The 22,889-nt window shown below is 41.2% G+C and overlaps 1 protein-coding gene across 2 annotated transcripts; it reads right to left on the bottom strand.

Moving 5' to 3' along the window:
- Positions 1 to 52: 52 nt before the first annotated feature.
- On the bottom strand, positions 53 to 15,353 carry adamtsl5 (ADAMTS like 5). 2 transcript variants are annotated; one of them, XM_027013824.3, is made up of 14 exons: positions 15,217 to 15,353; positions 14,079 to 14,805; positions 11,955 to 12,021; positions 7,797 to 7,954; positions 7,520 to 7,580; positions 7,159 to 7,264; positions 6,916 to 7,043; positions 5,039 to 5,162; positions 4,061 to 4,144; positions 3,480 to 3,643; positions 3,050 to 3,239; positions 2,390 to 2,503; positions 2,164 to 2,235; positions 53 to 1,985 (listed from the first exon to the last, which is right to left on the bottom strand). In XM_027013824.3, exons 2-14 carry the CDS (start codon positions 14,096 to 14,098, stop codon positions 1,657 to 1,659), a joined length of 1,617 nt encoding a protein of 538 aa, XP_026869625.2. In that variant the 5' UTR covers positions 14,099 to 14,805; positions 15,217 to 15,353; the 3' UTR covers positions 53 to 1,656. The 2 variants fall into 2 exon arrangements, with proteins under 2 accessions (XP_026869625.2, XP_026869627.2); XM_027013826.3 differs by lacking the exon at positions 14,079 to 14,805 and having other exon boundaries at positions 15,217 to 15,305.
- Positions 15,354 to 22,889: the final 7,536 nt, after the last annotated feature.

Genomic DNA, 22,889 nt, shown 5'->3' with positions numbered 1-22,889 from the left:
TAAGAAAAGGACCTTTATCTTATCAACAAATGTGTGAGTTCAGGACCCTGACCACAGTGTGAGAGACTTTACTACAAGCACTTGGACATCCTTCTATCGTTACAACAGCTAGACTGATACCAGCAGCAGAGTGGAAAATAAAAACAACAGAAAAAGGACATTAGAACAATGCATGCTATGTTTACCACTATGAGGGACTGTCCTTGGGTGAACAAAATAATACTCCCTTGCCTGCACGTCTAACATCAGCTTTAGAAACACATTTCCTCCAGTGGAATACCATTTACAAACGTTACAATGAAACTACAACTGGATTACATTTTTTTTTAAAGAATACTTGATATATAGTTTTATTTAAAATGTTATTTAGGTGAATCATATTCTGCTGCAGTACATTTTATCATTCAAGAAACAGTGGTTATTATATAAAGAAGCCATATGTTCCAGGGGAAGGTGCTTCCCGTTACACCACCCGTCTAACGAGAGAGAGAGAAACTGTAATAATTTTACTAGACCAGAACTGAGCAGCCTAACCCACTTAAGCCTAATTATGGGTTTAAGTTAGCACATTTTATGTCATGGACATAAAAGATCAAGCTATTTTTGTAAATATCTTGTAAATAAGCTGTTTTGTGTGCAATTATTGAAGAGAGAGGAAACAGGAGTGGACTTTAGAGGGGGAAAAACAGCCCTGTTAAGATTTCAAACTGTTTTGTGTGGAGAAAAAGACCAGGGGTCTCTAATTCTGAGGAGGAATGTATTACATGCTGAAACAGACACTGTACTTTACTAGCATAAAACACCCTAATAATTTCTAAATCTGCTTGCCATGCTCAATAATGTAATACATTTTTTGAACACCAAATTACATATTTATTCTGTATTAAAAACTATGGTGGTTTAGATCAAAGCAACACCCTTAGCTTTTGGAGGGGCGAATGCATGTGAGTATGATTAAACAGTGAAAATAAATAATGAGACGTCAGATGATGCCCCCGTAGGACATCATGGCTACTGATCATTGAACTCGGAACATAGAAGACATATATCCCTTTAAGACACTGGGATCTCTTCAACTGATCATTTCAGTGAGGCACTGTATTAGTAAGGTGAGTAAGCTTAACAAAAAACATTAAACATGCTTTGCTTGAAAAATTAAAAATAGTCAAATTTCCATTACTGGCAACAAATACATTAATAGTGAAAATATATATATCAATATCAAAATACATATATAATTGCAGGTTTGATTTCTACTTGTACTAATGCTATCATAAATACAATAAAAAACAATAATTGACTATGGCAAATAACCTACTTGGGGAAAACACTTGACGGAGGCACATTTAAAAATATTTTATGCCATTATATTCTGATAGCAGAAAGAATGATAATTCTAATAGTATTAAAAATAATATTGTTTTTCTCTTTGGTGTGGACTTTTGAAGGAAGGTGATCACATCCACCTAAAGTGCTTCATTGAGTGAGTAGAGTAACTTTGGCAGGCTTCAGTCCATTTTTATTCCAAAGTTCCAAGTAATGTCCGCAGTCTATTCTTGTAATGTTAATACATCACCTGGAATTTTTAGAAAGTTGTCACTCTGGGAATGGGTAAGTGCACAGTGATGGGAGCTGAACACAGTGCTTGTCCAATCTTTACCCTCTCGGCTGAGTTCTAGGTCCTCTGTTACTGCAAAGTTCCTCCAAGGGCCGCAGCAGGTCATCTTCACGTGGCCGGTAGGACTGTGCATAGGTGTCCTCCTCCAGCAGAATGCGGTTGAGTGTGTGTTCATAGTTGATGTGTCGCCTTACCATGAGAATGTACTGATGACCCTCTTCCAGCAGGGGGCAGTCACACCTGTTGGGTGCCCATAGGTATTCCCGGTGCTCTAGACGGAAGCGGTTGCGGTAGGTGTGGATGATCTGTACATCATACCGAGTCTCCTCCCCAACATACACCTTCTGCAAGATCTTTGCTCTGAAGACTGATTCAGCAAAAAAGTAATTAAGCAGATAATAAGAATGATTCAGCAAAAAAGTAATTAAGCAGATAATAAGAATAATCCATAAACTATCATTAGACCCATATGGTGCATGTCAAAAGAGAGTGAAGAGGACTATAAAATCAAACTGGGTGGGCTACAAAGCCATGTTTGGCCTCACCAAAATCCCTCTGGCAATACTGTCTCTGCCGCTCACGGCGACCCTTGACCCTTCTACATTTACCACAGTAACCTGCAAAGGAATCCGAGACAACTGATGAGTTCCTTGGGCTGAGATTTGGGGTGGGGAAAAAAATCCAGAGTTCCCGTCGCAGTCGGGTGGAAATACCAAGTGGAATTAAGCTGACGGAGACGGTAGCACTAAGTGATGATTAACGTGTGCTGACCTGCGCCGCGCGTCTGGGGTGTGTAGCCACTGTGCTTCTCGTCTCGTTCCAGACGAGGAGGCACTTTCTGCCACCGCCGAGAGGGAGGCCTCGTATGCCAGCCGCCTACAGGACCTAAGAGAGACCATTTGCCTTTTAACCAGAGCCTTCATCACAAATTCACAGACTGGAAAGAACTACTCAGTATTCTACTGCACACATTTCCCATTGATCAAGGCGATTCTAACCAAAAGCCTAACTTCTACCCTTTGCATTATGACAAAAATGCCAATGTATATATTGAATATGTCCTTCTGCATTCTTCCACCTGTACGCCCTAATGATATAACAAGACACCCTGAGACACAAACACCAGGAAACCCACCAGACCCACTCAATGCATCCAGAGCAGAGAGAAAAGGGAGTGGCCAGCATACCACTGTACTGTCAGGCATGCATGCACAGATATAAGGGCATCAGGGACAAGACTGTAAAACCATTTTCTTTAAAATGTATTTTTAAAATCATAAATCTTTCTCTACACAGATAATCAAACAAAACTAAGGTGATGTGAAATGCTAAAATAATATGCATCTAGAAGTCACTAGTATACTATATTTAGAGCAATATTAAGTTGCTAATCACACTTAAATTACAAGTAAGCAAGTAACAGGTCTTCACCCCAGGCAGGCTGTTTGGTGACAGGGGGCTTGGGGGTGGTGCTGGTGGTGGTGGTTGGTGGTGCAGTGGGCAGGAAGTTGGTGTGGTAAGGCTGCCAAAGAGGACTCTTCTTCCCATGATAGAGGGCATAGCGGTCAGGTGGCAACCAATACTCGTACTCTATTCCAGAATTCCTATCAGTGGACAGCACCTGCGAGCAGTTCGGTTCAGTTCATTTCAGTTCAGGCAGAAAAGAAGAAACACAGTAGCGCTCATTGATGTTTGATTGCTGGGTTGTTTTTAAAATCTACAACAGTTTTATTTACACAGTAAAGCATTGTACTGTGCTTTATCGGTATGTGTTGGCATTTAAATATAATATTGTATGTGTATATAAAATGTAAAATTTTAAGTCACCCTAACTCCTACCCTGCAGTGCATCTACACTCACCATAACATGCAGGTCCTCTTGCGTGGGCCCAGGTAGATCAAAGCTCTCCCATGTATCAGCAGAGCGGCGGTACAGCAGTTTGGTTCCAGCTACATCATACACGCCCGGAACGCTGATCCTCCAGTGCCCATTGATCACATACTGGGAGCGGCCGTTTTGAAGGGCTGGTAGACAAAAGATAAAGCACTTGAAACCAAATACACAATGATTACATCTTTCTCCCTGACTTTTAGACATTAAGTATGTATGCAAAGTGTACTGTTGGCTTTGTGCTTAACCTTAGGTTTTGCTTAAGGTTATCTGGAGGAAATGCATTAATATTGACCAAAACAGGCAAAGTCAATCATTCTTCTTGTAAGCTGGCAAGAAATTGACAAAGCACAAAATAGAGAAACTCTTATTCTTCTATGTCTGTGTGATGTTATGTAAATATGGTGAATCTATGAGCATACGTGACTAATATTATCAGCAAAGCAGAAGAGCAAACAAAATCAAATACATAGAAGGAAACACGTTTTCACTTTGTAATGAAAAACACACATTCCTTTCCTAGCTACCAGGGAAACAGGCCTCACTCAAACCTAAATAGTTCTTGCTGTTATCAGTCACTCTGATGTGAGTGGCCCCGGCTGGGATCATGGTGACCTCATTGTATCCAAACGGCCCTGGTGAGAGACACAGATTAAAGAATAAAGTATTATAACTCTGTAAAAACACCCCATGTCATGCTGAGACCACATTTATCTGCAAAAGCTCTTTCAATGGAAAATGTGTATTTACAACTGCCCTTCTTGTAGCTGTGGTGTGCACTGGCTTTGTGGTATTGAGGAATTGCAGCTCTGACTTTAGTGTTCTTCACTCCTCTGGCTTTTGACCTACTATAAAGAGCACCCTGCTGGCGTCTCACACGTGTTATCCTACTTTCAGAAATCTAGGAGCAGAGGAGAGGAAACCAAGGCTGATCAGAAGAGCCAGACAAAGCTGGCATTAGTGCAATGTTATCCCCTCCGTAAATGCTGAGTATATTCACTTTGCCAACGTGCAGAAGTTTTTAAGGAAGGCACTGTTCTGGCTAGGGAGCTTAAAGCCAGAGGTGTCAGTGCTCCGTGTGGATCTGTGTGCGCAAGCATGCGTGTGTGTACATACATTCATGTTCTTTGTACACTCACTGTCACTGTCCTACTGGAACCATGTAGGTTCAGAATTCCCTGGACAAATGCCAATATGTAAAATTTAAACTGGTCTCCGATACCCTTCCTAACAAGCACAGAGGCATGGCTTAAAAGGACCCTGACTTACAGTGACTCACAAATGCTTGAACACAATGGTTGATTTCACAGTTAGAACTTCCTTTGAGTCTCCATGGACTACAGGCACCAAAACAGTAATAAAAAATGTTTCAGCTTCTGTTCTCACTCTGTGGGGAGGGGTATTTTCTCTAGCGTCATACATTAACCAAAAGTGAAAATATACACCATAAATACACACCAGGACTGACAGAATTAAGCACATCTATAGCTGCTAGTGAATGTGATTTTGACATCAGGGCCTGTACTGACCAATCTCCTGGCTCTCACTCTGGTAGATGCTCCGGTGATGGAGACACGTGGTGTTCTGCCCTCCACACACCATGCAGGCATCCTCCTGCTGCTGTGATCCAAAGATCAAGTCACAGCCTGGTTTCTACACATGCACACAAACACCAGGCTTAGAAACCCAAATGTAGCCTCCCCCTCTAACCTGCCACCACACACCACTTTAGATATCTATCCAAAAAGGCTCATGTTAAAAGAGATGCCCTGGAACAGCTCAACCCTTTTAGATAGCATGAACATGTTCATGTGAATTGCTGCAGATTTTCCATGACAAAAAAGAAGAGACCTCAGACAACGTTGTCCTTTAAAAACACAAGACTTTCACAAACACAGCTCTTCATATAAGACCAGTGTGCGTGTCCCCCCAGCGGGCCTCTGACAGGTCGTTCAGAGAGTAGAGGCCAAGGTCCTCTTGAGTATTATGAACAGACAAAATGATATGCCACCCTTAACCCCTCAGAAGGGGTCGCATAAGGATCTCTTCAAGCTAGCTGCAGCTGACTATGTCCACCTGATGGTGGGGAGGAGATGGTGGAAGAGCCAGGTACGTAGCTATTTACACGGACGTACCACAGGCTGGCAGCAGATGTGCTGCGGTGAGGTGTGCTGCAGGGCCCAGGGAAACTGGCCAAAGGACAGAGTACTACAGGGAGCAGACTCATTCACATAGGAGCACATGCTGGGGAGGAAGGGCTTAGAACAAAGGCTTCATCATAAGAGGAAGGGCTTAGGAGGGCGGAACCAGGGGAGGGGCATAGAAGAAGCTTATAAGAAGAGGATTAACAAGTCAATAAAGGTGTTCACAACAGTCTCTGCCCAGCTGTCACAGCAGTGTATAATTAAACCCTCCTTTCTCCTTTACACTAACCTCACATGGTTGCGCACACTCCGAGAAAGACAAAGAGAGAGTTGCTCTCTGTCATTCTGTCTCATACCCTTCTCTGTTAGGGTCTCCTTTTCTACTGCCTTTTTAAAATCTCTTTCTTTCATCCTTTTTTCTTTTTCACTTAAAAGCTCACACACACACACACACTCCAACACCCATGACAAGGGCATTAATCAAGGAATTTAACACATCACAGTGTGTGAGGGGCCCCTCTCAGGAGCAGACACACACACACACACACACACACACACACAAGGTTGGTGCTTCATGCTGCATTGTGCTTTTCCTCACACTGGGTCTGGACTCAGCCTGGCCCACACGGTCTGCCACTCAGCCCACTGTTTTCACCTGCATCTCTTCCAGGCCTGACCCCTTCTGTCTGGAACACCCCTCGTCCCTTAAGGACATTACCGACCTCACAGTCCAGAAATGTTACATGCACATAAAATGTACAGGTTGGGTTTTTTTATGTTTTAGAAATACACATATGCTTTTTCGCATAAAACATAAGCCCAAATTAAATTGTTTGACTGACAGGACGCCTTCACCTTAATCAAACAGAGGAATCTGTGACTTCAAACACCTGAATCTTCCACAGAATGAGAAAAAAAAAACCCCAGAGCAACAGAGCGAACAAGGTGAAGGATTTGTGGCAGGGTGACACGCTCTCCACATGGGAAGCCTTAGGATAGTTCAGGGGTTGATGTCTCTCTCCACATGAAACTCTGAGGCTCTGCAGCACAGTACTGCTTTAATGGTATGTGAGGGGGGAAAGTCAATAAGCTAAAGTCTATATTACAGCGCAACACGGCTCAGGCCTGCCACTAACACTAGCATCAAGGAGACAAATACACAATGAAAATCATTACCAATGTGAGCACGGAGAGTAAAGCACAGGGAGAGGGAGGAGGAGTAGGAGGAGGATTGAAGATTGTTTGTTGCTTTTTTCACTCACCAGGCATTTTCCGTTCACACAGACGGCCCCGGGGTCAGCAACGCAGGGTGTGCCATCCAGGACTCGCCCAAAGTTGTAGTAGAAGTTGTGCCCCAGGGCGAGGCAGCTGAGCTCACAGGGGTCGGAGCCTGGGAAGGGAGGGCAAATGGAGAAAACCAGAGGTCCCAAGTGCAACATTGAGCACCCCTGAAGGGAAAACATCTTAAACACACACCTTTAAGCTGTGTACCATGTCTCACCGACCTCTGTGAAATGTAGTCCACCGGTACATGATGCCAGCTACTACTGGCCTGTCGTCGAAGGCTTTGCACTGGAGCTCTCTGAAGTCTACCGATCCAGCAGGACACTCCTGAGCGAGAGAGTCAGAGCTGACACAGCCACAGACACACACAGCCTGTCTGAACTTGCTCAGGAGCCCTCAGTGACTGCATCATTAACACAGTCAGGTCTGCCTTGCTGATGCACTTGATAAAGGGAGAAGCACACTCATCTCTGTGGTATGACAGCTAGGTCATTATTTGGGTTTATCTACAACTATATGATGTATGAATTATTGATCAGGATTATTTTAATCTGGTAAACCTTAGGTAGTCTTGTACTGTACCTTGGTATTGCAGATCTTATACTGTCTGGGATCACCTAAACATGGTCCTCCTACTGGATTCCTAAAACATATGCACACACAAAAATCTGCTATTTTAAATGAATGAAACGAGGTCTATTAAAGACTACTAAATGCTGCTGCAGCACTCTGACATGACTCTCAATTCTCCATTTCAGGTCGAGGCACTGCAATGCCACCAGCAGACACTTAAATCACCTCACCCTGCAGTGGCCGAAAAGGCCCCTGCGACCTGGTGACACGTGAACTGAGGCTTTACCTGACAATGCAGGTACGTCTGCGGATGGAGGCCCCTCCCCCACAGGAGCGTGAGCACTCTGACCAGCCGCTCCATGAGGCCCACTCGTTCTTAAAATGCAGCTGACGGCGTACCCGGGATGAACGACTGGCTCTGTTCCCTTCTACCCACCCAGCAAACTGTTAAGCAGACACACAAGAACTTGGTGTGAGAGAGCATTGGTAAATGAGAAAGCAGTGAAACAATAACATTGAAAATAGTGTACCAAGGACCGTGCAGCTAATGTCTACTTCATAATAGGCACAAACTAATATAGTGAGTACTGTAAATATAACTGGCTGTTGTTATGGCAGTGAAGTACTGTATTTATTTTTAGTGCACTGTACCAACCAACAGTTTTATAGCACATTGGGACAGCTGATATCAGGTGGAAGAAAAACATTTGCTGCTCACTGGCAATGCTAGACTGCCTAGGACATTTAGGAAGGCATTTATGCAATTCCTTAGCACTGAGCAGAGGTAGCTGCATTAGTTCACTAACACAGAGGTTCCCTGTCATCCTCCATTAGACATGCAGCATTGCTCTGTGGGGAGGGGGACCCATCATCCTCCTGGATAGCATTAGGTCCGCCAGCTTTAAGATCTGTCTCTGGCTTTGATCCGAGACAAACAGGCAACTAGAGAGTGAGAAGAGGCTGCACCTTTCAACAGGTCCCTGAGGCCACCCTGAATCCCTCACAGGGGGGGGGGGGGGGGGGAGAGAGAGAGAGAGAGAGAGAGAGAGAGAGAGAGAGAGAGAGAGAGAGAGAGAGAGAGAGAGAGAGTGTGTGTGTGTGTTTTAATGTGCAAAGGGTGTGGAAGTGAGGCGAGCACACCCTGCTGTGGCTGTCAGTTAAACCTACCTCAGGCACTATGGTTGTTTTCATGCTAAAAATAAAATGTCCAAGTGCCACATAAATCTAATTTGGAGAACATCCAAGACCCTGTGAGGAATGTAAATACGGACATGGCAACACAAAACGATTTAGCCCAACAACCGCTACGTTGAACATGTATCAGAAACTTTTTTGCCCAGAGGTGCGTTGCACTGGCCCAGCTTGTGACTCATCTTTCATGCATATATTAATGCATGCAGGTTCCTCCATTTTAACCCTTCAACCACTCAATGCAGATGGCACAGGCACAAATCCAATCATATAGTTTATGATCAGTACAGATACAGTTGCAAGAAAAAGTTTATGAACCTTTTGGCTCGCCTGAATATTGCATGCGTAGCACCTAAATTTAATCTTACCATTTGAGTCATTATGATAAATAGACTTATTTAGGTATTAAGATTCATCTAACAATAACAGAAATCATTTTCCAGTGCTATATTTTTATTGAACAAATTGTGTAAACAAGTCATTAATGAAAATAAAATTTATGTAAATAATGCTAACTTGCGTATAGTAAATAATGCTAACTCCCATATAGGCAATAACTTCCAACATGTTTTGTAACTGTTGATCAGTCCTGCACAGCAGTTAGGAAATATTTTAGCATATTCCTCTCTACAAAAGGTCTTTCGGTTTATTCATAACTTTGTATCGTCTTGCTTAAATGGCTTGCTTCATACCACAGCGTTTCAGTGGGATTGAGATCAGGCGATTCTAAAATACAGATTGTCTTCATCTTGAGCCACTTGATTTACTCGTATGTTCAGGATTGCCCGTTATGCTGCAAGACCCAGCCTCTTTGGAGTTTCGATCACAGACAGCCGCCCTGATATTCTGCTGTGGAATTTCCTCATAGATCTTGAAATTCATTGGTCTCTTAAAGATTTGAAGCCTCCCAGGCCTGAAGGCAGCAGAGCAGCCCACACAATAATATTCCATTCATAATGCTTCATATTTGGAATTTTGTTTTTTGGTGTTATGTAGTGTTTTACACAGATGCAGTCTCTACATATGAATGTTCAATCTTTGTCTCATGTGTCCACAGACCATTGCACCAGCAATGATGGAGAACATCTATCTAACTTGAGATGGTCAGTACAGGGTTATTTGAGAGCGGTGGTGGTTTCCTGAAGTTATCAAGTGCCTGGAGCTCCTGAGCCATCACCTCTAGTAAGTTTATTACTTGCCATTGGATTCTACCGCATGCCTTTGCACTGAATCACAGGCTGTCTATTCCTTGACCGAACAGCAACAGAGCTGAATTTCTTGTTTTTGCCTGAATATGGACTAATAGAGATAGAAGTCTGTCCTCTAATAACCTTTTCTAGACTTTATAGCTTTAGCAAAATTTTGTCTGAAATCCTCTAAAATCTCTTTTGTTCAGTTTTGATCATTGCTCCAAATTGAAGATATTGCCGTGGAATTCTGTTGGGAAATGCAGGTAACCAAAACTGTGCATGTGAAGGGAAGTCAAACCTACACATGAACTGAGGGAAACACCTGACTTCAATTACCCCTTTATGAAAAGGCAATTTCTCAGTTCACATATACATACATACATCAAGGCACTTCATTATTCAAACCATATTTTCTACAATGGAATAATGTATAATGTCAAATTTGTTTGTTTTTTGACTGTCCTAATTTTTTGTTATGACTTAGAAGATCAGATTGCATTTTAGGAGGCATTCATGCAGAAATCAAGATAATTTAAAAGGATTTACAAGAGCTTTCTTGCAACTGAATAACCTTCAAAAGGTAGGAGGAGTCTAACATCCAATTAAGTTCCCATCAAAGGGATGAAGATAAGTGAATGAGTGAGCTCTGAAGTCCATGACATTAGCTAGCCTCTTAATCTGCAGAGAACAACACCCTGATAGTGAGTGACAGGAAGCATGCAAGTCTGACTGTGAAAAGTGAAGACTATGTGACTACACTGACATTGCCACTGCTGAGATTAATGACTGAAGTCCATCATGCTCCATCACCGAGTGACCTGAAACTGGCCTCAAAGCAGGGCCAAAGACTCAAATTAGTGCTGATAGCAACTCACTGTGGGGCCATTGGAGCAAGCTGGACCTAATGAAACTGACCTTTAACCTTAGAACTGCAGTTTTCGCCCTGAGACAGTGTAACAGGAGAAATGTTGACTCTTCTGAGAAAGAATCTGGGTGTGAGTCAAGTCTCACATTATAGGGCACGCCTTAGGGCTGGGCAATAAATTGTACACATACAGTAATCACAGTATAGGACTCTTACTTTCTAAGACCCTACACATTGAACTTTAAGAACTTCACTATCTCATGTTTAATGAACTGCTGCATTTTAAGCAGTAATATTTAATAAAACTATAACATTATAATAAACACAAATGTGTTTGTTAGTGTTTTTTTTATTTTTGATGAGTCAAAATGTGCCTGTAGCATAAAGAGAGAAAGCTGAATGTCAGACGTGTCAGACTTGTGGAATTGTAGTAATACTGCCCTAGATCTACTAGCAGAGAGGAAAATGACTGTGTGGGGGCTAGAGGACATCAAGGGGTGAGCAGTAAATTCAAACGTCTACGTGCAGCTCCTCCTATAGCAGCCACTGAAGCCTAGCACTTAATATGGAAAGGGAAAGTGAGAATGTACCTTTCCCTTGTAATGTACATTCGGACTAGTAAGACATACCACATCCAGGTGAAAATGAATGAAATGTCCTGGGTGCTAAGGGGGTTAAACCATCCCATTAACGTAGTAGGTGATGACAATCAGGCAAATAAAGACAGAGGTTTCTTCAGCAGAACCCTGTCCATGGCAGTTATAGAAACAGTGTTGAAAGATGTCAATGACACACCAAAAAGGCACAATGCTTTGGTTAAAGAGAACCACCGACAGGGAAACATGCCAATCAGAATATTCTATTACCACACACTGCACTATGCAAACAATTCCTTCAGCTCAACTTTCACATGGTCTGACAGGGAATTTAAGCATTTCAATTAATTAATTAATTTATATATATATATATATATATATATATATATATATATATATATATATATATATATATATATATATATATATATATATATATATATATATATGAAGTTGTGCTGCTAGAGGACAAACTGTGCTGACATGCTGCAGAATTGCTGTGCAGAGTCAAACTGTGCCACTCAGACCTGGCAGACCAAAAAGGCTTTCTTAATGAGGGGTGGCTCAGAGAAAAAAAAAAAATGGAACAGGTGTTGTCTTACGTGCTGGGACGAAACCGGGGATGCCAACAGGGTAATGAGGGTGAGGGCTTGGCACAGAGTCAGTTTCCTAGAGACAAACAAAAACAATATAACTAAATTTCAACCATCAACTTAGTGACCATGAGGAGAGGTCAGATGAAGGGGAGAGAATGTGGATGCTGAAGTCTTACTTAACAATGGTGTGTTTGCCCCAGGTCACAGAGCTTCCATTAATAACAACAAAGCCTAGCTGGACTTGCCATGACAGTGGGGCCCCAAGGGTGGAAAAGCCAAGGTCAGGAATGGCCTCCATACATGTAGGATCATTAACTCTCAAACTCAAAAAGAGGGCATCTCTGCAGTCTACTTACATAACACATAATCTTGAGCTTCCAGACTATGAACATCACTCTTAAAATTCATTTATGGTTTTGATGAAATGCTCACATTCATTTCTGGAAAAGTTTACTAGTGGATGTTTGTGATAAACCAGCCTGGCTCCTGCAAATGAACTCAGGAGCACTAAGCAATCTCCACAGAATATGACTCACTGAATTAGTAATTTCCCATAAACTCTTTACAGTTTGGGAAATACACACCCCCCCCCCTCTTCCTGGCAATGACATTATTGCACGCAAGTGGCAAAAATCAGAAAATTAAAAGAACCTCCTTTTCCCAGCCATGGAAGGCTGAGCCTAGGCTAGCCTTCACCAGGAAGCATACTTATTCTTGTGTTTAGTTCTTATCTTTTTATGGGTTCATACTGTTTCACTCCAAATAATTAGCCACTCCACCCAATGAAATGACACATATCTCCCCAACAATTCAGTGATCAGGCTCTGCTCTGAGAAGCAGGGCAAGGGAACAGCTAGATGCCACTGCAGATTTCAGCTCAGTGGTTAAGGTACTTAACTTATAATTGGAAGGTTGCTAGTTCAAGCCCCACCAATGCCAAGTTGCCATTGTTGCGCCCCTGAGCAAGTCCCTTAACCCTCAATTGCTCAAATTATACCCACTCATAATGGTAAGTTGCTTTGGATAAAAGTGTCAGCTTAATGCTGTAAATGTTTCTTAAAAATGTAGCTGTTTATTAAAACATTACAAATGTTAAAGGATATGAACATCACCTCATGTTCATGAGAATGACATAGATGTCTGCCATTTCTCAAATCACAAAAATGTTTACATAATTTACCAACTCTGTACTTTGATGCAGTAATTGGTTGCATACTGACTGTACCCAGAGAGTCACCTGAGGTACACAAAATGCTCAGTGCATGTTGGGTGTCTTTGATGAAAACCACAACACCAAGATACAGAGGTCTCTCCTAAATATTTAAAATGAGGTCAAAGGCTTTCCCGGGGTCACAAGGCCTGCTGTTCAAAGGCCATACTGAGGTCATAAACTGCATGTTTAGGTAAGAAACATTAGGCAAGTGCATTATCTTAAAGTAGAGAGATGGTTATGTGACTCATTCCCCAACTGTATGCTGTAGGTAAAACAGAGACTTTCACATAGAAACACCAATACCGCTGACCAGCCTGATACATATACATATGTATTAAGTTTCAGCACTCCAGTTTAATTAAAGCAACAGGATTAAAACAGCACCTATTTATATTTGTAACAATTATTTCCAAGAGGGAAAATGCAAAGGCACTTCTTTTAATTTAAAAAGTCATACAAACTCATTTCAAGTGTATGAGAAAAGTAATTTGTCTCATCCTCCATGTAAACATCTAAATTGGAAGCATATTTTGTGTTGACAAACTATCACTTACTGTATTGCTGCAACCAAACCTCTCCCTAAAACTGCAGCATTACCCCATCTAACAAATGAATGTTTCTGCATGGTAAAGTACCGAATATATGACAAAAATATACTACACTGAACAAAACTTGTAAAAAGAAAAAAATATATATGTTGACGGACAAACTGATTAACATCCTGTACTATCTTAGCTAGACAAGCAAAACAGGGCCATGAACTTGTGATCACAACAAAAAGAGCACGTGACAGTCTCTAAAGAAATATTGATTTGTGGATTGAAGCACATGGTTTCGCCACTGTTCGTGTACTCAAACGCTATCCAAGTCCTGCCAGGTGATAAAATAAAAGAAAAACAGCATTGTAGTACACTTACCTGTTGTTTGATTTTGGCATCCTAGATCTTTGGCAAGTTTAACACAATGACACAAAGGCTGGATATACAATTCATGAATCATTCGATAAAATATTGCCCGGGAACTCCTGGATCCCAAGGGTCTTTGTTCTCAAACGAACGTTGCACTTGATTCCATCCATGATCAAGGATCTTGCTCTCTGGTCATCGACCAAACCGAATGCAAAATTCCAGATCTTCAAACATCCGTGTCACAAAAAATGTGTAAAATCCACGATAAGAGCCCGTTGGTTATCCAAAGACCCCTTATAACGGTAAAGTTCTTATAGCAAGTCGCGGATTTAGACGAAATTCTTAAAGAAAGTTACACACACTTCTCAAGCGACATATGTGCCCCGAAAATTCCGCTGAAGGGACATCAGGTGCGCTCCCAGGCAGCTCCGACGGCACAACACAACAATTATTCTATCAATAAATAGCTGAATCGATTTCCCCAGCAGGACAGAGAAGACTTATGCTGTGTTGGTTTTAAATGCTCTACAGCCAGGTGTCTGACTGGAACGGTAGCTTTGAAATCTAACTGGCCTTCTTTATCGATATCTTGACAAATTCATTTGTTCTCCTCACGCGGATCTTGTGGCACTTTAAATGTGGCTCGTTTATTCTCTTTAAACGACATATCCTCTCGGGCTTCAGACTGGGCTCACGGGTTGCTTCCTTTTGTATTATGTAGATGGCGGGATATCACCTGAGAAGTAGTTATATATAAATAACAATACATTCCTATACTAATATAGTTTTACTATATAGCTACCTTTACACGTGTAACACACGAGATTTCAAAGTGATACGTTTGAGAACTAAACAAGCCTAGCTAATTTTAGAATCAAGATCTATATACAGGCGCTCCACAGAATAAACAAAGGGTAAATATGTTATATTTACTAATAATACTTAACGATATTACATAATAATAGCATAATTTACAGCTCATCAGCTGCAAAGAACTATAATTAAAAAAAATTAGTTGCGCTCTGCATATAGCCTACGCTAAAACTATTCTACCTAAAAGAAAAACACATACTTAATTGGGGGAATTTACAAACTTGGGAAGCCAGGTTCTTTAAGACTAGTAACCTTTGCAACAGTTTGGACTAACCTGAGATTTGCGTCTCGCATAGTAGTCTAACCCTCGCATCCAACCCCGCGTTTCAGCGCAGCGAGCTGCGACGTACACCTGAACTCATCGCGCTTGCATTCCAGTGGAGACTACCGAACACGCCCCTTCGAGCGGAGTTTGGCCAATGGCAAGTATGAATCATCCGTAGCCTTTAGATGTATCTGACTTTGCAAAGGAAACGCGGATTGCATTAATTAACTTTGGACCTCAGTCTACCTGAAGTGAAGAACTGGCTCCTCTAGTGAGATTACGAGACGAAGTTAAAAGCTTAATACAACCGTAGGCTGTGCGAATGTGTGAATTTACGAACACTGAGGCGGAAAGGTTTTATTAGCACTAAAATCCTTCGCTTTAGAACACCTGAATCTAATTAAGGCACAAAGATATTTTCCATTTTGCGAAAAGAGTCACTGACGGAATCTGACACACATGACAACATATCTTTACGTTATGTCTGCAAAACCTACCTCAAAATGTTGATTCGATAACACTGAGATCCATGAGATTGGCAAGATTTTATAAGGTATTATTATTATTTAAAAACAATCTGACAGACATTCAACAATTATATGTAGAAAATTACACAACAGATTCATATATTTTCATTGAAACACACTTGTACATTTCCACATCTAACCACAGGCCCCTTTGCAATGAGCAGTCATTGTAGTTTTGGCAGCTGTTATAACTAAGTGGTCTGGCAGGCCTGACCATGGAAACCGTTCCTAAAATAACTGATATCTACCATGATTCCCCATCAGCTGCACACCCCAGTATTGTTATGTCTCTCCTCTGAAGGCCATGTATGAAGACAAGGCTAATTATTGAAAATGTTTCTCCAGTGCGTGTCTGCTCTTTCAGCTGACCTGTTTCAGCTTGCAGGGACATTTTCTGCAACAAGTGTACCACATCTTTAGGCTCCTCAGTGAAAAATACCTGCAGCTAAACCCATTATCATTTACAGTAGGATACATGTAGTAAAACTCAAGCTCCTATGGAGATGACGATTACTATGTCATATCATGACGATTAAAGGGTATGGATTAAACCAAGTAATGATTAAACCACGTAAGGATGCCATCTGTCATCGGCCCCCATAATTAACATTTTAGATAAATCTCAACAATAACTATATTTTACAGCTACTGAACTTGTCTAGTTCCACAAATTCCAGTGGAAATTAATGCCTGCCTCTGCATCCTCAGACACGCGATAGTGGCATGTGTGTGTGCATGTATGAGGGTGTTGTATCATGTCTCAGGTGATTGAAACAGCAGTCATTAGAGGGCGTTTTTTAAGTCTATCAGCAGTAGCCTGCATTATTGCTCCTCATGGTAAGCACCTGGCAGCAACACTCTTCTTACTGGATGCCATACTGGACAACTGGCCATAAGGAAAAGAAAATTATATATCACTTCTTTGAGGTTGGTGTATGGGGGGTCACTGCAAAGAGAGCAATGATTTTACACATCAGTGGTTGTACAGCTGGCATTTAAGAGATGGCTTAATATTGATAATGGTTCAGCTAAATAGACTAAATCTGAGGCCCTAAGCATATACTGGGAATGAAATGAAAATGTTATATTTATCTCAGTGTCACTCATAGCTGCTTGACACCAAAACAAACTGATCAGTCTCTTAGGCTTTCTGAAGTAAGTTACACATTCTACACAATCCAGGTCATTTAAATGTAGTAGATGAGAATCTGCATATGTGGAGAACTAATCTTCCAGGACCTGAGACTGACAGCTGTCCTCACCTTGTGACATGAGAAACTGAATCCTTCCACAAGCATGCCAGCACAACTCCCTGTGCTGCTGGCAGGAGCTGAGTGTTTGGTGGCCCACCTTCCACCCCGCCATGCTGACAACTTTGCAGATAAACATTCATGTCATAGCTACATGTCATTGTACAGTACCTTGGGTTCTGTGGGCTGCATTCAAAAGTCTTTATAATTGCACTTTTTAAGAACACATGGGATTAATGGCAATGATATTTTAAGTTCCTTATACACATAGCCAGTTTTGTGGTCCTGGTAGATCAGATATTCTAGGTCCAAATGTAAGCGAAAGGCATCATGATCTTGGGAGACGGGGCTATCACATACACTGTTGCTAAGAAAACTGGCTCATTCCAGGGTACGAGGCACATACCATCAGTCTCATCTCAAGGTCTAATGGTGGGTGTGCTAGAAAGAGAGGTTGCAGATAAGATCTGACATTGTATCAGGTAGGTTTGGCTTTTATGCTACTAGAAAACTGAAAAAAGAACAGAACTCCCCCGATAACATTCTTTGTAACTCTGAAGCAACCTGCAATTCTTATAATGACAGGAGTGCCGGAGGTCTACAGGACACAGAAGTTCGGTTTCATTTAGAAACACAGCTTGTTAAGTGCCAGGTGTCAAAACAGATAAACAGGCATAAATTACATAAGCTCCAGAAAACATACCAAATGCCAAGGTAATCACAAGCAACTGAGAGTTTATAAACTCCTGATGTTAACAGGGAGGGTTTGTAAACACACCCCCTAAAGCACTTCCAACACGCCATCACGTTTCATGAGCATACCTCTCTGCTTGACCCATGCCGGTTTATCTATCAGGAAAACATTGATGCCAAAAAAGCAAACACTTAAACCTTTGATTAGTAAAGCAGCCTTTGGTGGCCAAAAATTGTAAAAAGAAAAAAAAATTCAGAAATTGAAAATAGTACATTAATAATTTATATAATAATATAATAAGTAATAAATACTGTGGAGATTAAATAGGATCAGCCAAACTACCTGTACAGTCAAATCACAGAGGAAATAGGAGAAAATCTGCCCTTTTAAAACTTAAAACTGTGATGTCAGTTTTGTTTTTTTCTCTTACTGATGAAAACATGCAATGTGCAGTGTAAACAGAAAAAGGGTGTGGTATTGTATAGTCAAAAGTCATTTACTAATTTACTTCTGAACCCACTTCTTGTTTTAAAATCCACAAGCCACACCAACCAATTAAAAAGTAACCAACACACATATTTGAAATATGTGTACAAAGTGAAATGCCACTAATTTCTTCATGCAGGATTCTGGCACTTTTTTTTCTTTCCACTTACAGAGTAGCAAACTATCCAAGGAGAACAAGCATTCTGTGTTTTGAAGAGCCCCACAGGAAGCAGCTCTGACCTCTCCTCTGCTACTGCCTTATAGTCCTCTCTCCGGAATAACAGCTGTTAGAAATGCAAGTATACAAGTGTTCTGGTACTTCTCTGTTAAAACATAATATGACAGCAATGGACAAAAAAAAATTCAACACACATTAAAAAATACAAACAAATAAATAAAAATATCAAATAAATGATCTACCACCTGTTTAGTGTAGATTTGTCACTACGCACACTGTATCAAGATATACAACAATAGATAACATGATCTTCAGGGCTCATCGGTTAAAGGTTAACAGCAGCTTGGTAGCTGAAACAATCGCAAAGTCTGAAAGCCCCACTGGACAGCAGATGTGCAACATTTTTCCCATTCACATTAGTCACAAATATGTACAATCAGGATAGAAGGGGGCAGAGACAACAAGAGGGTTGAAAAAACATTTTTGTGCATCTGGTAGTCATATACGCTGGGTTACTGAAATGTGCATTCATTCTTGCAAACTTTAGAAATTTGTGCTTTGCCAGGGCTAATAACATCTGTTTGCATATGGTCTGTTCCCACCATAATTTTAATTTTACTTTGTTTCCTTCATAAAAGATGTCAAAATGGAAGGTTCTGCTTAGAGAGAGCGTTAGCCATGTTTAAGTCAAAAAAACTAATGGATGTCAGGCACTATGGAGCACAAGGGCTCTGGCTGGGTTTGTGTACTTGAGTGGCACTGTAGTTGGAGATCAAGGAAACCTCTGTTGGTCATCTCTCTATAGGTGCACACACACACACACACATACACACACAGTCAGAATCAACTGTCTCTCGTGTACAATGATGACACTTACTCAGAGAGTTGGGATCGTGATGTCTCACACACACACACACACACACACACCCTACAAAGACAGCTGCCCTGTGACGCAACACCAAAACCCTGATTACTGTCATATTGCATGTGTGTACATGTGTACACATGTAAGGACAGTGACAATTCAAAGTGTTTTGATCCCAAATGAAGCAAAGCTGATGGGTTTAACACAGTTTGGGAAACTGGAGAAAAACAAGTTGGGCAAAGCACATTTTGATAGACCTGTTAGATTGCCATGGGCCTCAGATGGAATATAAAGTGTTTCTGTTAAAAGGTAATTAAATTAACAATTCATTTCTAAAATAAAAAATGGGGCTGGGGGGTACAGTCCTAAACCACTAGAAGAACAGTGAGCCTTTCAAGTGGAAGAGTCTAATGTAATTAAGACACATATGGGAGATGCCTGTGTTGGTTAGTCACATCTTTCAAAGCAGATGACTGTCCATGAACCTGAGGTACTTGGTGTTGTAAAGATCTCAGGACAAGCACATTTCTGACTCCTAACCTACTGATCCAATGTGAATACCCACAATTCATCCCTAGTTTTAAACAAATCATTGTAGTTCAATCCAAGAATGGAAGCCAGAGGGAAAACACAATGTGTGAGACAAGGCATTTACTTATGTGTCTGCACTAAATTTATGGCTGAGCCAAGCAATCGGAGACATGCGATGAATGTTATGGTAGTTGCCATATTAGACCTACACTGTGTCACAATTTACTGAGCTCTTGTATGCAATAGCAACAGATGTCAGAGCAGAGCTGAGGTATTAAATGGAAGTTCTGGTCTGATTCTCTCACACCAGAAGCTTGCACGTTTCCACACCGATTTATTCTCTACGGGACCCTTTAACCCTTTTGCTTATAAGATGGGGTGTCAAATGAGCAAGGAAACCTGTGGCATGCCTGAGCACTAGATGTAACTTCAGAATTGTTTACCTCCCTCTCAGACAGAAAGGCATAAATCAGAATGGCCTCCAGATTTCAGGGGCCTTCCATAGGGTTTAAAATTAGACTTGTTGTCTAGAACACCGATGTGAATAATTAGCTACAAATTAGCCGATAATACAATCTATGTTGGGTCCAAAAAAAACCCCAACTGCATTTCCACAGTGGCTTGGGCCAAGAGATAGGAACACAGTCTTCCTGTTCATTCCTAGCCAAAGAGCGCTCTACAATGCAAACAAACAATCTGGTTGTAAGAAGGAAATGGGAGTCAAATACAGATAATGTCTTATAATGACCAATACTGCATAGCATATGTGAGGTGGAGGCTGCATAAACTCGTACAGAGAAGTTTGGATAAATTTAGGTAACCACATAAACAGTTGCTCACACTTGTTTGGGGATTTTTTTCCTTACACTTGAGATAAATAACCTTGCTATAATAACATTCATTTGTCAATGTCTTTGTAATTGATCTGTTAAATTCAAGTGACATAAGCAAAGAGTAACTTCTGGGAGGATGGAACTTGGTTGGGGTTGCACTTAAAATCGCAATGAAGTGAACGGAAGTACACAGCAGGCTGCCGGTTTGGAAAAAGTAAGCGTGCTCCACAAATGAACTGAAAATGAAACCCAAAGGGTAGACTGGATTGTAATTGATAAGGAGAATGAGGGCGAGATAGAATCAAGCATAGGAATTCATGACTGAAATTATGTAATGCTAATAGCATTATGCTAAAAGCAGGGAAAGGCACGGGAAGCTCTAATTAGACCCTAATGTCATGAGCCCACCACTAAACCATAAACTGCTGCCGCCAAGACGTTTCTGGAGCATTAACGAGCACAGGATTACCACTGGCTGAGACGAGGATAAAGAGTCGGAGATGACCTCAGTACAATACACTTTAAAATTAACATACTCTGACTTGAAAGCGTTTCCTTCTGATCTCACCGTTTTCGGACGTGGCGCTTAAAACGAAAAAAGGGATTTGCCCAATCCTCGGATGATTTATCCGTACGCATTCGGAGGTTATAGGGCTTCGCCTGCAGTCCGAGAAGTTTCTGGCCTTGGGTTGTGTTGGGTCAATTAATGAGCCTAATAGGGTAAATAAGAATCACGTCATGGCTCTGGTAATCAGCAGAAGAGTGAGTCTAGTTTTCATGGCGGTAGCCCACACTCTTATAGCTTCATTCCAGTAGACCTACACAGCATCGCTGCTCTTGTGCCCTAATGTTGGACCACGTCCTAAATGTCCTAAATCTAGTTTTCTCCGTCTCTCGTACTGCACCACAAAGTATTAACCTGTCAGCTGAGTTACGTTAGTTTTAACCCAACTTGTCTATCACACAAATACATTTTGCATTTTTTGACAAACTTTGAAAAAACAAATTTGTGCTAATTACGTATGTGTAACTTGCCTTTTTTGAAAATAAAAGGATTACTGTAAAACTGTAGATTTACAGTCCTGAGCTTGATACAAAGCTGTCAAACAGCTCTTCCTTCCATTTTAACCTACAACCCTTACTCAGCGTATCATATCCAAAGAAGGACTTGTTTTAAGACACGAAGTTCTCTGGGTGAGTTCAGGAGAGCTGCTGTCTGAAACACTCAAAGCTGACGGTGGTTTTCTTTGCTGGATCAAGACAAAAGAAACCAACCAAAACTATGAGATGACTACGCTCATTAAAAAATCGGGAAAAGCGAATTCCTGCAATGTAACCGAAAACCCATACAAATACAGAATCTAAAACAATGTTGTTTATATTGCCCCTGACGAATGTCTCAAATAAGATTAATACGATCTGACATACCAAAACAAAAACAAAAAAACGTTTAATGGTTTAGGTAGGTTAATCTTAATTTACGTCGCAAACCCTTCCATTTATTCGTTTGAATAAATGTACACCAATAGGGTTCAAAGCATCCAAGTAAAACGGGATTTTTCATTCTAAAAAGAGAAAGCAAGTTTGCTGTGTGACTGACTGCCAAACAGTTTACGTACAGGTGAGTGTAGGCCTTTAGGTCACTCGTATCGTTACCGGGTTACCCGTGTTTTCAAATCCATTATCTGAGGTACTGTACCACTCCGGTAATAACAGCCTTTCTGGGGCCTCTCAGCATTTTGAGAATGGCACGCACTGCAGTCTTTGAAGCTAACAAACAGATTTTCAGTCGGACGCAAGCATGAGAAAGCCATTTCGTTCGGTCTAACGCAATTCATTTGGTTTTGGAAAACCCAAAAAGCAGAGGACCATCACAGAAGAACGTCAGAAGGAAGAACGCAAACCATTTGCTTTCACCCGTAGAGGAATATTTTATTCATGATGATTCGATATGCATATCTCACAGCACATAAAATAGACTATGCAATGTAAGCAATAGCCTATGCAAACTATTTGGCAACAAGGAGATTAACACCCATCACTGACCTCAAGGAATTAACGATATAATTATCGAAATTAAAATGGGAAGGATATTAACTATGTCGAGAATCTTGAACACACGCAATTCACCTAGCTAGTTGCTTTCTTCATTAAAAAAATATCCTGGAAATCTAGCTCATCATGAAAATGTTTAAGTGCGGCTCGCCGTACGTTTCATCAGCGCTTTTCTCATCGATTTATACCGTACGTTCCCTGTCCACAAAAGAAAATGCATCTCACTGCCTCCATCTACTGGCAAAAAGGAAAAAGGCCAAGCT

Source organism: Electrophorus electricus, chromosome 23 (assembly GCF_041902795.1).
Source record: "Electrophorus electricus isolate QZ-2024a chromosome 23, ASM4190279v1, whole genome shotgun sequence".
NCBI classification, from domain to species: Eukaryota; Metazoa; Chordata; class Actinopteri; order Gymnotiformes; family Gymnotidae; genus Electrophorus; species Electrophorus electricus.
This window is presented reverse-complemented; position numbering and strand designations above follow the sequence as displayed.